General features: G+C 39.0%; 1 protein-coding gene across 5 annotated transcripts in view; it reads left to right on the forward strand.

The window, feature by feature from the left end:
• The window catches only part of TTC7A (tetratricopeptide repeat domain 7A), a gene marked incomplete at both ends in the record, with an annotated part of 161,190 nt that overhangs the window by 59,436 nt on the left and 84,599 nt on the right, over nt 1-17,155 (forward strand). For 4 of the 5 annotated variants that reach the window (XM_079532945.1, XM_079532947.1, XM_079532946.1 and 1 more), the window contains 4 exons: nt 1,694-1,811; nt 8,217-8,274; nt 11,150-11,222; nt 16,720-16,880. In XM_079532945.1, the coding sequence (XP_079389071.1) occupies nt 1,694-1,811; nt 8,217-8,274; nt 11,150-11,222; nt 16,720-16,880 (410 nt within the window). Of the gene's footprint in view, nt 1-1,693; nt 1,833-8,216; nt 8,275-11,149; nt 11,223-16,719; nt 16,881-17,155 lie in introns of all 5 variants that reach the window. The other variant, XM_079532944.1, reaches the window with a different exon arrangement.

Consider the following 17,155-nt stretch of genomic DNA (forward strand, 5'->3'; position numbering starts at 1 on the left):
ATGGGGTTTTTTTTTTTTTGGTGTTTTCCCCTCCCACCCCATGCCGAGTCATGGGACTTTTTCTTCTTCCATTGTCCTAGGCTCTGGTCCAGAATATGCTTTAGTTTGTGGCAGGGAAGTCGGTAGAGCTGACTACAAGATTAAAAAGTATCCTGGAACAAACTTCAGGCTTCCTGTTGTGATTGTGAGCTTAAAGGGTGGCATCTGAGCATCACTGAAGTCAGCAGAATTATTTCCAGTGTTTGCAGTAGACTTTGGAATATACTGTTAAAGATGATCCTTGCAATTTGCTTGGTGTTTCTGAGAGGTATTCCTTTTTCAATTAGTATTTTTCAGAGTCATTATTGGCTAGGTAATCAGCAACACTATGGCAGTTCATAGTGCTTCCAGTCAACAGTTTGATGACCAAATACATTTTGGTCCTTGGGTGACTGTTGGCCATTGACTTATTGGAGATTTTGGAAATTTTAAATTATGGGCCTGCATCTAGTTTGAAGTGTTGTGGCCTCTGGGAGCTGCACAAATGGGGAAAAGACCCAAGCAATGGAGACTCCCTCTTCATTTGCAGACTTTTCAGTCTTTTTCCATACACAGATTATCAGGTAAAGACTTCGTTGTGTTTGATGTCATCTAATAAATACCAGCTCTTCTGTTTATGTAGCTGCTAATTCGTGTCATCACCTGCATGTCTACAAGGGATGTAACTAGGACTTGACAGGCTGCTGTGTATCAAGTCAATTCTATTCTTAAGTAATATACACACAGATTGCTGCAGAAGGAGAATTTCTCATCTGATGGTATATTTTTGATTCCAGTTCCTTATGAGTTTTCAATGTCAAAGAAATATGAGGTGCTGAAATCTGACAAAACTGAGTAATAAGAGCCCATTTCAGTTACTGCTGCAGTATTTGCATCTAAAATGGCTGGATTTCAAACAAAAATATTTCCCCCAAACAAAGTAATTCCATTCCATAAAATCGGTAATCTTGTCATAAAAGTTTCCAATAGTAGGATTTCTGGGGTGGTGTAACGCTGTCTGATTGCTGGTCCCTCTGATTATGGCTGACAGGATCTGCAAATCACCTTGTATGCACATGAGGTATTCCTGTAGGTTCTGTGCCTTTCAAGCATCGCTTACAGCTTTTGCCTGTACTTGTCTAACCTTGACCTTTCCATATACGCCTACAGGCCTTAGTCTTTTCTATGGATTAAGGGTGTGTTAACCCTTAAGATCAGAAGTGAGGAGCACTATTCGAAGTTTTAAAGGCAATGTAGAGAAAACCTAGAAGTTCTTCCTTTAAAGGAAGACACCTGTTAGAACTTTTTATCTACTGCCAGAATAGTATGTAAGTAGCTAGTCCATTGATATTTAAGATTACATTATTTCCCGGTAGAGAAATACAAAAATAAGATATTCCTTAACCTTGAACATCTGGAAATAGTTTAGGGCAGGTGCTTAAAACAAAACCAAAACCTTTCTGAAAACTGTGGCTGTGCATCAGGGTCTAATAATCTGGTCTTCTATGTTCTCTTGTCTGTAAGTGCTTAGTCACTTGGGCACTGAAGTCACTGTTGTGTCTCTCAGATGACTGTATGGGTATGTATAAAAGGATAACCTTATTGAAGCAGGTGTAGTAGACATGCAGTTATCGTAGAAATGCCTGAAATTCTCAACCTCTGTCTTCTTTTGCAGCTGGAAGAAGGAGAATACTTTGCTAAAATGGTGATAGACCTGGGTGAGGATGCTGGAGAGTCCCTGGCAAAGGGTTACTTGGCACTGGGTCTGTCATATAGTCTTCAGGCTACTGATGGTGAGTTATCCTGTTTGTCAGGTGTGCTATATGAAACATCTGTTCTGATTCTTGGGTGCAAGCAGTAGGAAATTAATTAGAAACTTTGCCTTTAGTGGTGGCTGGATTTAGAAAATAATCAGATCCCAAGACAAGCAGGGACTGTTCAATTCCTCAGAGAACTGTCCTCTATGGTAATAAAAGTGAAGCTGTTAAGTAAAGGAAGAAACTCAAATCATTGCTTAGGAGATGTTTCTCTGACTGTATGCAATGATTCTTGGTGTGATTCATTTAGATATTTGTAATACACTTATTTCACTTATTTGCACAACAAAAAATGGAACTTTCGATCTATTTTCGTATTTTTGTCACCCACTCATGTATCACATAAAGAAATCCAGTCCAAGAACTGGAGGCAGAAATGCCTGACTTCGGTTCCTGGCATGATACTCATTCCCTGCAGAGATTCAACCTCTCCCTGATGTAGTTTCTTTCTCTGCTTAGAAGTAAACAAGATAAAAATATCTCTCTCATTGGTACATATGGATTGACTAGATACAAATCACTGAAAGTAAAAACTTAATTTTTTAATACTGATTACTTGGTTTTTATGTGATTAGACTGTGCTTCTGTAGAATTGGTGCTTTGTAGCCTGGAGGGCTGAAAGTCCTGGTGGCTGGGTGAGATCTAGATTTGACCTTCATCAGGCTCACAGCTGGGGACAGCCTTCCTTTCTCTGTGATTTCTAACATAGGTAAAAGGCCTCCTAATACAGCTTCTTTAAATAATAGCTGAGCTGTTTTGTTTCCTAAGCAGTTTGGCAGTCCAAACCACATGTTTTTCTGTTAGATGTGTTCCACAGAAAGAAATTTCTTAGGGCAAATGAGCCTGAAACAAAGCTAAAGTGACAGTTCGTATAGCGTTGTGGAAGTGCTCAGATCTTGCAAGTTACACCAAAATTCTGTAAAGCATGTGATTGAGGAAGTGGCCTGTACTCTTCAGTAGTGCAGTATCTTGGTTTTTTTTCACCCAGTCATCAATCAGGCCTTCTGAGAACAGCTTTCCAGCATGGAGAAAAACATGCATTGTTGCTTTCTGTAGTTCTCCATGTCTCTGACTTTGAATAGTTCCCCTTACAAAGGCTGTGTCAAGAAATGTGTGTCCTTCCTAATCTGAATTTTGTTGTTTTTGTTTTTCTTAATGTTGTTTTTTTGTTTTGTTTTTAAATAGTTCATTAAACATTGAGTTCTGCTTTACAGCCTAGTTCCTTAGGGCATTTGGCCTAGATTTTGTATGAACTGTCCCTAAAGCTGTATGAGATCCCAGAGACTGTTTTCAGAGATAGGAAGATTTTTGTCTTAAGTCCATTACAATCTATTTATTATTCTCTATGGAAAGAAGAAGGTTTTTGAAGAATGGAGTTGTAGAGGCATGTATTGTGGTCTGGCTCTAAACATACCTTGGTAAAGCAAAATGGAAATTGGAAACTCTCATGGAAGAGAAGTTTTCCAGGTATACAGCTGTTTAGCTCAAGTGTTGTAGTAAGTGATCTTTGTAACATAAAATAAACAATCATTGCAACAGTTACCTGGTATGATTTTGTTGTGCAACATTGAAATACCTGCCTTCTCATCTTCTTTGTATCTGTAGCCAGTAGATCAGTAGAACCACTGTGCAGTTATTTGGGAAAAATCTGAAGCATGTATTTTCATCTTCAGGCTACATTTTATTAATTCTAATAAAATAGATCATTGTTCTTCAAAAACATGGTAATCATGGATACACAGCAGCATTTTAGTAGCAAAGTCAAATTTACACTAGTGAGACATTAAAAAACAAAAAACAAAAAACAAAAACAAAAAAAAAACAAGCTTTTGTTAGTGAAGAATCACAAATAGAACACGTTGAAAGGAAGACAACTACTCTGCTATTATGCTGTTTTATAGTCTTATGTCACTGTGTTTGTACCAGTTTGTAGTGATATATGCAGACATGCAAACATCTGTGTGTATATATATGACTTATGTAGCTTCCCACTTAAGCTGATATTCAGTTAATCATCGTGTTCAGAGATCTTCAACCAACTGTCTTATAAAGGTTGCAGCAGTAATATAAAGCTGCCTTCCAACCGAGGTTAGATTTTCTCTCTTTAATATAATTTCAGTAAATATTTATCATCCTGTGTGCCAAAGGCGCTGAGGAGCTGTATTGGAGCCCTTCCTTTATGACCACTTTTTAGCACGTGCATTTAGCAGAGATGAGAAGATAGAATCCTACTGAATGATGATTCAAAGAACTCATGGGAGCATTCGATAGACTCATTTTACAACTATTAGATTTACTCCTGGATGAAATAAGATTTTCTGAAACTTGTGCTGGCTATAAGTATGTAGCTTTGCAGTCCTTAATGTCTAATTATGTGGTTTTTGGAAGAGGACTCTATGAAGTTGCTGAAAGATGTGTCCTCAGAGGAAGTCATAGCTGCTTTTGTCTCATTCTTAAAAGCATATATTTCTTGTTCATACAGAATGTCCATACATCTAAATTTTCTACATCCCAAATTTGTTCCCAATGATGCAATTTTCAACAGCACACCTTTTGCTTCTTGTAATTCCAGTTTTGGTGTAAGCTGCATTGTCAATTTTGCCTCATGAAGGATTCACTAGAGAAGGGAAAAGTGAGACGAATTTAGCACAGGCTGAAGAGGAGAGACAAGTCCAGCATGCTTTGTGAAATAAAACTGCTCTTATCTAACGTCAGTTGCACGCATACTGTTAAAGCTCAGTACAAGCAAACAACAGTAACAAACCTTCACTCTCTTTACAGAAATGAAAGAGTGTACTGCATCTCTGTTTTCATTTAGAATTCTGTTGCAAGGCCACAAAGTCAGAGACTGAATTGGAAAATTTTCCTGGTGTTTATAAATAATCGGTAAACTGTTAATGGTAAATGTTAATCAGTATGCTAATGTTAATCAGTACCAGTTAATGTTAAAAAGAGACATTAAAATTAAAAATGCATTATTAGTGAACAAACACACCTTTTTTGCATCTGGAGATGACGATCAGCACATGCAATCATAAATTGTGATTTTGGATACTGAAACTGCATAACTTGCTGTATTAGTTGTCAGAAATGTATTTTTGAATTCCATCTCTCCAACCCACTTCTTAATATTGTGATTCACGTAATAGAAGAGTGCTGGAAAACACAAACTAGATTATTTTCTCATAAAATTAATGTGCTACAAAAATAGACCTGATTATGCTGCAGTTGCTTATGGTTTTTCAGTCCACAGTGTATGGACTGTCTCAGTGTATATTTAGTTTTGATGCTGACCCCCAGCATTGCTATTTCAGTCTATGCACTCACTGCTTACTATGCCGCACCTTCCTACTAACACAGTTTACCTTCCTCTGTTTTCAAATGTGACTTCAGAGCTTTGTATTTTGGTATCCAAAGGTTGAAAAATCTGCTGATTTTTAGTCAACAAAGAGTGCTTCAGAGAGTAAATATTAAGCTTCTAAGGTGATGTTTGAAAAGTACTGTTCTTAGAGGAACATCTGAGGTTTTAGAAACTTAAAATCCCCCGTGCTGTCTCTCTTACTTCGGTTAGACTGTGCTTTGCTCTGCTTTTATTGTAGTCTAAATAATGTGTTCTGTTGTCTTTTTATTTGTAAAACTGTCACAGCTGAGCTCTTGCTATGTAAGAAAAAAAAAGTCTAATTCTGGTAAGGAGGGGGAAAGGGCATGTGTGAGGAGGGGCATCGGAGTAGGAGGAACTTGCAGAGGTTTTGTCAACTTGAAGCATAAATATTGAACACTGAGTCATGTCATCTCTGTATTTATTCATCTAGCGTGTACATGTGTTATCTCTGATGAAGACCTAGCAATATATGGGAGGGAAAGGAGCAGTAGAAAGAACCTAAAAGATCGCAATAAAGATGTTCCCAATCTGTTAACTATTTCAGCTTGCTGCTCTCATGTCTGCCCTCCAGTACCAGTACATTTGGGAGTTTTGTTCATTTTATGCAAAGCTGACTTAAATGTGCTAAAAATAGATTGAGCTGAGCTAGATGTGTAAAGGTACAGTGTTCTTCCAAACCAACCTTCCGAGTTCAGCTCCCTGTTTTTCTGCATTTTGTTTGAAAATTTTTGCCATATTGAGGTAATGATCAATGGCCCAGCCTCTCTTGCAGACAGATTTTGTGTAAAAATGCACATTTTTCTGCTTTGAAAGAGAGGGAAGAACTTAAGAATTGCTTTTAAGAGCTTCCTCTTAACTCTACTTGGCCTCTGTGCTTGGGATTGGTCTTGAAGACTGTGTTGTAAAACATTGGATCAGAGCCTGTGAATCACATTTTGAGCTTGGTTTTCGTTTAGCGGAAATACGATTTGATTTTAACTATAAACGTGTTCAGTCATCACTTCAGCTTTCCTTCTCTTTCATCTCTCCCAAAATCACTTAGTTGCTTTTTTATAGAAATGGAAGAACTCAAATTTCGATTTGTTTGGCCAAATCAAACACAAATCTAGAGACAGACAAGCAGATTTGCAACTTTGCAACTGAATATGCAGTTCATGCTGTGGGAAGTGGGACTCGCATGTCCCACCTCATCAGTGCCAACATCATTTCCACCAAATGTTGGTACTCTTACTTTCTAAGTTGAACAGCCATTCAGTCAAGTCATACCAGACTGAGCCCAAAAGTTCTTCTAGCTTTTCCTTTTCGTGGTTATTTGGAGGGTGAATGTTAAATCTCTTTCCATCTTCCTCATTGTGTAATGTGTCTCTAGAATTACTTGGTTGCGTGTATATATATAGGGAATCTTGTAGTTTCCATAAGGAGCACAATCTCACATGTTCTTTCTGGGTGAACGCTCACAGCTGTGATCAAATCCTTTCTAGCGTCTCTTCAGGTATTTTTACATGAATGTCAATCATGATTTTCTAAAATACTTTTCTGTAAGCTTTGCCCCTTCATTGTTTTTTTGGTATTTGGCAGTGGACCAGAATATTCAACTTAAGGATATTGAGAGTGAAGTGTTTCCAGCTTTTTATAAATGCTATGTTTTGCATGAAAGCACATATTTTCAGATTTGTTCTTTGAATTATGTATTTTTGTTCAGTTTTTACTATTTAGAGCAGAATTTATGAGGTAAGCAGTTTTTTTTATTTATGTGATTTGGAAAATCCTGAAGATTGCTGTTCCTCCCAGATAGAGCTGATGTTTAGAAGAACTATTGAAAGGCATAGGAGTGAAAAAGGTTTGATGACTGCAACTACTTAGGAAAAATAAATTGTTTTTAAAGTTGCACTTACTAGCATGTTGGATAATCTAAAGAAACTTATTACCTTTGTACAACTTGTAGAAGAACACAACTCTTAACTTATGCGAGTATTTGATTTTGGGGGGGTTTTGTTGCTGAAGTAGATACTATTTACTATCTTCCCTTTTTGGGAAGCTTGATGAGCTTACATTGGCTTGACATAGGAAGTGAAATATATTTATAGGTGGATATTTGCTGAATGATTAACTGCTTGTCTCTTTCTTGTACTGTTGATCAGCAGCTTCCAAGTTCAAAACAAGTAGAATGAGAACTGCTATGTAAAATCTAAAAACTTGAGATCCAGAGCAAAGCAGCCAACTAGTGTGCTTCTGAACTTTGTTGTTAGCTTTCCAGATATTCTGGATTTAAGGCAGCCCTTCTTCTCTAAGTTCTTCTTCCTTTAATGATGATGGTATTTTATGATGCTCTGGTGTAACAAGAGATTGATGATTCTTCTCATTAGAGCTCAAATTAAGTCATACATCGGATGAGCCTAGTGGATGGGATCCTTAGGCAATTAGATGCACCAAGGAGGGCATAAGTGGCTCCTCCTTGCCACTTATCTGCCACATCTGAAGTAACCTGAATGTTTGTTGTGTCCAGGGGAAATGCTATGTTGTCAAGGACTGTGTCATGGAGTTGTAAATCTGGCTTCTGGTATTCCTGTTCCACCTGCAACATCGTCCTACATGAAGATGGTGTTGGAGGCACTCTGAGTCAAAATGCCAAGCTAGTTACTGCCATTAACATGTACACTGGGCTGGCAGAGGTCTAGAATCTAGTTAGATACAATAAGAGATTGTGTCTCCTGATCGTTCCAGACCCCTTTAGTGGCATACGTTAATAAAAAATACTTCAGAATTTCAGACAAGAGAGTTTGAAGAGTTGTTAATAGAAAAAAAAATGGAGAATTTGAGTTAAAATATTATTTTTGTGCTGTCCATTAAAAACAAAAGGGCATGTTTTCCAGCCCTGAGCAGGCACCATGAGATTGCAACACTTTTCATGCTTCTGGTTTGAAGCATGTGTAGCTGTTTTTTATTGAATCTGAAACATTGAATTCAATTCTTAAAGCACATTGTATATTGCCCTGCAGCTACTTTGAAGAGCACTCAGGATGAATACAACAAGAAAGCACTTCAGGCTTTGGAGAGGTGAGTAAGAATGGTACTTATTCCTGTTTTATGTAGTTCCTTTGATGAATCCAGAATAATTTTTAAAAAATGTTTTACTTTCTGTATGATGTTACTCAGAAATTTTAAAAACACTTCCATAAATTTCAGCAGTCACATGTCAAAAACATCCTTGTGATGGTGAAATGTGGCAATTATTTGGTTGAATATCCAAGGTAAGAGTACTTGTTCTGCCTCTAAAAGCATTGTGCAGGTGGTAGGATAGTTAACATTTATAAGCGTAAATGCTTACAGATCTCAAGTGGCAACTAAATGGAAGCTTATGTGGTCTAAGTCTTGGACTGAAGTATCCAATTCTGGTTTTGTTGTGGTCATAAATGCATTATAATAAGTGATGAAAACTTGAATTCTTTGGTATCTCCAAGTACAGATACTGTACAGTGTAAGTACAGTACAGATACAGTAGCAAGTTGAGCACTTTACTGGATCCTAGCTGCTTTTCTGATGCTGTCCAAAACATTTTTCCTGCAGTGATTGCAAGGAGCAAGTGGCAGTAGAAACTTGCTTTTGCCAAACTGAAACTACGAATGTAATTCTGGATATTTACCCCATAAGGATCTGAAAGATTAAAAAGTATATATTTTAAAAGCCATTTATATGGTCACTATTTAGATCAGCAGTATACTTAAAGTCACACCAATTCCCAGGCTCCAATGTAATACCTTCACTACTGCCCAATTTTTCTGTAATTGCAGTGCTGCAGTGCTTTTAAAGTGCATTTATTTTTATGCTTTGACCTTTCCCACTGGCTGTAGCTTGTTTTCCCCGTATCTTAACACTAGCTAGGAAGCAGACAAGCTTCTAGTCAGAAATTAGGTACTCAGATTTCAGCCAACAGGAGTGTTCTGACAGTAACTGCTACTATCTCCCTATATGCATGGGTTTGGTTTTCTTTTCCTTGTTGGGTTGTTGTTTGTTTTTTTTTTTCCCCTTGTTTTTCACCTCTTTTTAAGTTACTTCTAGAATTTCTCAGACCACGGTTTGGCTTGTAGCCATCCTTATCAGTGGCCTTTTCAGCTGGAAGTTTGAATGAAGTATTTTTCTAGTACATTTTGAGGAAATTTAATAGTAGTTTGAAAACTCTGTCTCTTTTCTGTTCCCCCTCAGTCTTCTTTTCTCCAGGCTGAACAGACCCAGGTTACTCAATCTTTCTTTATACGGGAGATGCTCCAGGCCTTTGATCATCTTTGTGGCCCTCCTGGATCTGCTGGCCATGGTCTTTTTAATTAACCCTAGGATTCCGTTGGCCTTCTCGGCCACCAGGGCACACTGCTGGCTCCTTGCCAACCTGTTGTTCACAGAAACACCCAGATCCTTCTCCACAGAGCTCCTCTCCAGCAGGTCATCCCCTAACCTGTACTGGTGCATGTGGTTATTCCTCACCAGGTGCAAGATGCTACACTTGCTCTTTTTAAACCTCACCGCTAGGTTAAACTAATTGTTCCCTCTCAACTCTCCTGTCTGTCCAGGTCTTGTTGAATGGTAGCACAGCCTTCTGGTGTGTCAGCCACTCCTCCACGTTTGTATCATCAACCTTACTCAGTTTTTATTTCCAAATTCCTTGATTTTTCATTTGCTTATTCTTGGCAAATGAGTAGTTTTGGCAGGTTTCTAACCACTAGCCTTGCCAGCTTGTCATTTCTTCCTCATAAAGACTTTTGACTGTGATTGCTTTGAACAGTGCAGTGCAGGTGCAGGCTTTTTTTATCATCCCCGAGCACCACCCATGAAGAGGTCAGGAATGTCAGCTTGCTATAACGAACCTTCCTCTTCTCCATCTTTCCTATGTGCAATGGCTTTACTGCATGACAGAGCCAGGAACGAGCTTCTTGCATCTGCAACTCACTCAACGGGGAAAATCCACTGGTATTGGACATGGGCTGCTACATGGAAGGAGCCAGTGTTCAGCATTGCTGCTAGGTTAGGTACCTTAAACTTTGCCTGGTAGTTAGCCTGGTTAAGGGCTTCTCTGCAGAGTGGTGAACTCAGGTTGCATTTTCATGCTGAGCATAGCTGGGGAGGAATGGTTCTTCCCTGTCTGTCCAGAATTGAGTTCTGGAAGCCACATTGAGTTCTGGAGATGCTGCAGTCTTCACTAGCCAACCACTTTCTGCAGTATGAACTATTCCTAGCCATTGACCAGAAGTTAATATCTGAGAAGTCCAAGCTGGTTTAATGGGAGAAGCCCTAGCCTGAGACACAAAGGCTCTGGTTCTCGACTAGGCTCAGCTTCTGCCATCAAAACCTGAACCCTCCTACTGAATCTTCCGTTTTCAAATTAGGAGCATGCTGTCAACAGTTAGAATAGGAGATTGTAGGGTGGAAGGTATTTTGCTTTTGGGCATTAGCTTGGCATTAGCAGATATCTTGGGCTCCTGATCCTGTTCATAGCCAAAATAGTAGCAGAAATGATGATTACTTTTTGGTGCCAGCCCAACCCTCTCCTATTATTTGAAAAGTGGTAATATAGAAACAAGTTAAACAGCTATCTTGTTTCACCTAAGTTACTTAAAATAATGCCTTAAACAGTTGGTGTCGTGAATTAAAGCTATTTTCTCCATTAGATATTTACGTTCCAAAATATGTGCTGACAAATGAACATTTAAGTTATATAAACCCTAACAGTTGTATTTTTCACCTGTTTTCCTGCGAGCTTGGCTTATCCAGGTAAGTGTCAGTGTACTTTTTGTCAAGTTTCAGTATGCTATCCCATTACTGGTCTAGTTTTCTATTGGACAGGGCTCAGGTTTGTTCTGCTCGTGTGTGAGTCATGGCAACGTAGTTGTAGAAAGTACAATCTAACAGTCACTTTTCTTTTTGTGTTGTGTTCTTAAAGAGCACGGGAATTGGACCGAGACGATCACCAAATCATCCTCTACTTATCGCTGCAGCTGGCTCTTGTCAGACAGGTATGTGCAATAATTAGCAACCACTGAGGCATTAAGAAGGTGGGAGAAGGACAGTCATTGTACAAGATCAAGCCATGCTAGACAGGGTTCATTCCTACCTTCATTAGTAGTCAGTAACAATCAGAATTTGTTTGTGTAAGATTTTTATTTTTTGAAGCAGTAATTCCACAGTGCGTGTGACCCCTGGGAATATCGTTTCCAATGTTTTTAGCCCTAACTTCTGGGTGGTGCCGTTCCCACTCTGAGCAACTTTGTCTGGGTAGGCTGAGTGAGAGGTATTTACTCTGGATATCATGCTGCGTCCTGCCACAGGCTGCTCTTGTTACTGCCTGGTTCTGTATCGCACCAGATCTCGTGTTCTCAGCACTGGGCACTGGTTTATTCCATACTTGGGCACATTCAGCGTTAGACTTTGACGGGTGCTGGAGCTCTGCAGTGAGTGGGATTAGTTGGCATTTGAATGCTGCTGCAGGTGTTAGTTCATAAACATTACACTGATCAGTAAATACACTGCACCATCTTATTTCTCTGTCCCTTCTTTTTAAAAGCCAAAGACTTTAATATTAGAGTTGTCTCTATTTATTAAATGCTCTTCTAGCTAGATTTGATATTTCATGGCCTTTTCCTTCTTTGGCAGGCTTTCTGCTTGCTGTGTCCAGAGTCAAAAAGTTGGATCCTTTTTACTTTCCTGAGATAATTAGGGGAGTTGTGTGTTCATTAGGTTAAACTAATTGTTCCAGGAGAGCACGCTCTTGATAATGTCGCTTTTGTAACCCTTTAATGAGAGCGCTGTGTTGTGAGGAAGCTTGCAATAAGAAAGGATAATTAAAATGGCTTACTTACGTTGTCATCAGCCTACTGCCTGTTTTATGATGCAGTTTGCTCAGGGTCTTTGGTTTAAAAATACCCAGCTACCCCTCTTTCTCCCACAGCTTCTGCCTCACAGGGATGTTGTTTGATTTGCTTCCCCTTTTGCTTCTTGCCCAGAATAAAAGCATTACAGCTTTTCAACTGCTGCTGAGAATAAAAATATAAATATTCAAAGTAAAAGAGATCTTCATGGTTATTTGTTCTTTCTTCTCTTTACCGGACTATTGCAGTTTAACTCATTATGCTTTCTTTTTCTCCAGTTATAGCCTTTTTTTTACAGTGCTGTTTCATGTTCATCTTTTCATTATTCTTTACACCCCCCCCCCCCCCCCCCGTTCTTTCCTTCAAACTCTTGTCCTTATGTTCACTTTCTCCTGTGTCTTCCTCACCTGTATGTTCTTATCCTTGATGTTTTGCCAGTGGCCTCTGCTACCCTAGCTGTGTGATCTAAGTGTGTTATGTAGTGTCAGCCTGAGCCCTGCTATGTTGCTCTTGCTCTTCCCCATCTAGTGAGATATAAATCTTTAACGCGTGCTTGCAGAGAAGGAGATACCTGAGATATCTTTATTTTTAGACTGCTGTAAAATATCATACTCTTCTTTTGCCAGTTTACGCAATGATAAAAATTTGGTAATGTGTTTTTAATATGCTTAATTATTTAATGTATCCAATATATTATCCTTCTGATTAACTGAAAGATAAATGATACCTTTTTTTTTTTTTGATAGGTTGCATTAACTATTGAATGTCACAGGTAGGGTTTCCATCAGGCTATGCTGCAGTACCATACACAAGATAATATCTGATAATACCTCAGCAATCAGCCTTTTTGTTTCCATAGCCAAGGTCAATAAGTGGTCAATTTCATACCTTACCTGTATGAAAAATCTAGATATCAGCTTGCATAGATAAGAGAGCATTTTCATGGAACAAAGCAAAAGAGGCAGATGACTGGTAGAGTGCTGAATAAAGTTTGAGCCATCATCTTCCTTGGAAGACTAAAATATTTCCAATAGCAGTCAGCCGTCTGCCAGCACTGGGCACATGGAGGGAGAAATGGAAAAATATAAGCCTCCCTCCAAAACACATTGAGAACGCGGCAAGAAGGGGAGTGGTTATAAAAAGTTTTCATGGAGTTGGATGTTGAATGCTATGATCAACCAGAATAAAAGATGGCGTCATGCTTGATGTTCGTGGTATGGACTGTGTCTTAAAGAACAGAGTAACTGGAAGGACAGTGCCATCACTCTGAGGTTAGCTGGTGCTGAGGTGGGTTTCTCCAGGTACATCTGGATCATCAGTCTGATGACCACTGGCCAGGCCAGTAGACAAGCCAGGCTCCCAGCTCTGGGCTGCTGGTTCAGCTGCCTCTCTTGTTTCTGTGGTAACAGAATGTGGATCAGCACAAACAAGGTAGCCTGAAGATTTTAAAGCTGACTGATTTTTAATGCCTTGCCTTGCTTTTTTAGCAGGCCAGTTTCTATGGAAATGACTCTAGAGAGTCAGAGCTCATGTTAATTTTAAGTGCTGATTCCATTCTCCTTTTGGGGATGGTGTTCTGTGTTGTGTGTTTTTTTTTTTTTTTTACCTCAAATGCCATGTAAATCAGTACCGGATACATGAAAACAACACATGGGTTTTCATACCATTTTAATATTTGATTTGACCTTTCTTTACATGAAAATAGGAAGGCAAAGACAGCCATGGCCAGCAGCTGAGAATTAGAGGTCTCACTTATCAATTTCGTCTGTGGGCTGCCAGCAGACCCGAAGTTTCAAGTGGCAATATCCAGAAAACACCTACTGCCTTCCTTCCAGTATATAAAAAACAGAAACAGGAGTTATGAATACCAGAGAAAACATTCCAGTTGTTTTCTCTGCAGTTTTTATTCTGGTTTCAGGGAGGAGCAAATGTGTTAGCTTTTGTTTGCCTGTTTCCATTTAGTGGCTGCTAACGGGGATAGCTGTGTTCTTTGTCCCAGACCTGCTAAGGCCTTCTCTGCTGAAGAGCAACATGCAGCTTTTCTGTCAAGGTCTTGATTTTTCCAGTGATGAAGAACAACTTGCAGCAAGAATTAAGTTCTAACATAGCTCACAGATTTGTTCATGCTTGCTTTCTGATGGTGTGCAGCAGGTCTGTTTTGAGCAAGCATTCTTGACTGTCAATGAAGCTTTCTCTTTTCTCTAATCCTTGTACTATAAAGGCAGATGGAAAGGGATAGCTTTAGTGGTTAATTAACTGCAACTCACAACTGATATGAAAATGTAAGGTCTGAAAACTCATTTGGATCAAATACTTATGAGATCCTATTTCATTTAGCACTCTCAATGTGTAGGTGCGTTCTACCATTGTGAAATGGTAGAAAAACATCATACTATTTTCCTTTTTATACCTACAGTTATAACTTCCAAATGGTTTTAAGGAAGCATGTAGCATTATCAAAATAAAGCCTATTATAAGAGGCAGTCTAAACAATCCACAGTATTTTATTAGTGCTGCAGGATGCTATTTCTGGCTTGCTGCAGTATTTTTGCTTCCTGATCGATGTGATCTGAACGTACCTGTGTGCCATGCAGAATAGATGTGGTATATTTATTAATGGAAAGACGAATCAGAGAAGGGTAGAATGGTCTAATTGCTGGCTCCACTTGGACTTGCTGTCCAGCTGAAATAGGATTACTTTAAGGCGTAGCACTTGTGGGGAATTTAAACTGGCAGCCTACCTCTGAGTTTCAGAGTGCCATCTGTGCTGCCAGCTTCCATCTTTCTCATATTACATAGTTACTTAAATAAATAAGCTTTGGCTTCTTCAATAGATCAATGATCTCTACTTTTCAAAAGAAGTTTGTGTTTGCTGCTGCCAAATATCTTGTTTTTATTGTTCTAGAAATTCAGTTTAAATTTTGTTGTGACTGTTTTGTTGAAAGTTATTGTGTGTTTCCTGTAGTTGAAAAGAATATCCTGAAATTATTAAAGGGTATTTTTTTTTACTGGTGTTGACCACTGCAGCAGGAGAACTGTAGGCTACTAATGGTGTTACAGGGCTAAGGATTTTTGGGGGGCTTAAGTTAGAATAGTTAGGGGTCAGGCAGCATGACTAATGTCCAAAACCAGTCATTTCCTGCAACTCTACAACAGGTTGCTCAAGACCCTCTCTGGTTTGTTGTTTGTTTGTTTGTTTTAGACCTGGGGATAATGAAAGTCTTGATGGCAGTCTTATTTTAGCAAGCCAGATTTATACATCTCTGGTGTACCTCCTGAACAGCTTCATAGACTGGCAGACCTGGACCTACAGCAGTCTCACATCTGTTGCCCTGCATCCAAGTTCTCTTGTCATTGACAGCATTTTTACATAGTAATGAAGAAGTGTCCTAGGAAGCTGCTGAAGAATCATTGATGATTTCAGTCAATATATTTACGCTAGCTTTGCAGTAGGCTACAATAACACATGACAGACAGTAGTTCATTAAAGCCGAGAACTCAGTCGTATATCCAAACCTGAACCTAGGCCAGGACACTCGGCAGTGTCACCAGATGCCAGTTTGGGGTTATGTCTGTGGATCAATCACTTATCTGCAGGCTTGCATGAAGGCACCAGTAATTACTGTAGTTAAGTATTTTTGCTTGCTTAAGTGCAGTAAGAGTGAAAAGTCATTTGGACATTTGCATGAACAAAATATGGACTGGTCTCTTAGAGGTATGTCTGGGATCTAGATGTTCCACAGACTGTTGTGACTGCAGGCAGTGTAATGGCTGCTCTCCATTGTTATGTGCAACCTCTTCTCCTGAGTGAACTGTGGAGATGGTGGGAATTTCGCATTGCTGGTACGCCAGGCCAGAAGAAGAAATCTATATATTGTTCTGTTTTGCTTGCTGCAAGCTTTCAGGGCCAAACACAGATCTGGAAAGAAGCAAATAAGAATAATTTCTAAACTAGAGGAACTTAGAGAAAATTCTCTGTGTAAAACTTACTGGTAATCAAAGAAAAAAGATCTACTAAAAAATTCCTTTTTGAATATATAGCTGAAGTTACTTGGTCACTAAGATCTTGTGATATAAATGCATTTGTTACAGATGTTAGATTTTCTGCCAAAGGGGACTTGGTTCTAAAAGACATGCCACTGATGTGTCTGGACTACTCTTCACCTAGCTGATATTTATTTTTCTGGTCGTATTTTGAATCTTGCCTCTTATACTTTTAAGCACTTCTACTTAGTTTTTATGTGCCTGATCCAAATCACAAAGAAACACAACGCTGCTAACATTTGTAATGCTGTCACGCTGCTGAAGTGGCATCTGCCCATCCTAGAAGATGGAGTTGAGAGTTGGGCCCTTGTAGCGTGTTTTTACAGTGTAAAAGCACCATGGATTAATTGGGTCTAGACTGCTGCTCCTGCTCATAAGCAGTAATTCAATAATGCTGCAGACTTTTTGCTAAAATGTGTGGGTTTTCTCAAGCAATGCAGCCTTTTAATTTTGGCAGGCTGTTCAGATAGTAGAACTCTTCCTCATAAGATGCCCAAATAAGATTTTTTCAGAATTTCAAATGACTATATTTGCTCTTATCTTTGGGAATATCTGAAGGAGAAAAATGTTTTCTTTTTATGTCTACCCCATTTCCTTCCAGATTTCTGATGCTATAGAATATCTTCAGGAAGCACTACAGCTGTGCAGAGATGACATGAACTCACTACATCTACTGGCCCTCCTCTTTTCAGCTCAGAAGCACTATCAGCATGCACTGGAAGTTATCAACATGGCTGTTGCTGAGTACCCAGAAAGCTTTAGGTAAGAGTTATTACACATTTTCTTATGTGGTGCATCCACTTGGGAATGATGCTAACTAGCTCTTTTCTTCTTGGTTATACATCAGAAGCCTGTTAAATCAGGTGCTACTAGTATGTTACTCTGCATGTAGGTATACTGTAAAGCTAAAATATGTGAGGCTCAGTGTATTTTGTGTGTGTGTGTGTGTGTGTGTGTGTGTGTGTGTGTGTGTGTGTGTTCATGGTCTTTATATAGTAATCCTTGTGTTTGCTTGCTTTTCTGCTGTCTGCCTTTTG

The sequence above is a fragment of the Tetrao urogallus genome (assembly GCF_951394365.1).
Source record: "Tetrao urogallus genome assembly, chromosome: 2".
In the NCBI taxonomy this organism is placed as follows: Eukaryota; Metazoa; Chordata; class Aves; order Galliformes; family Phasianidae; genus Tetrao; species Tetrao urogallus.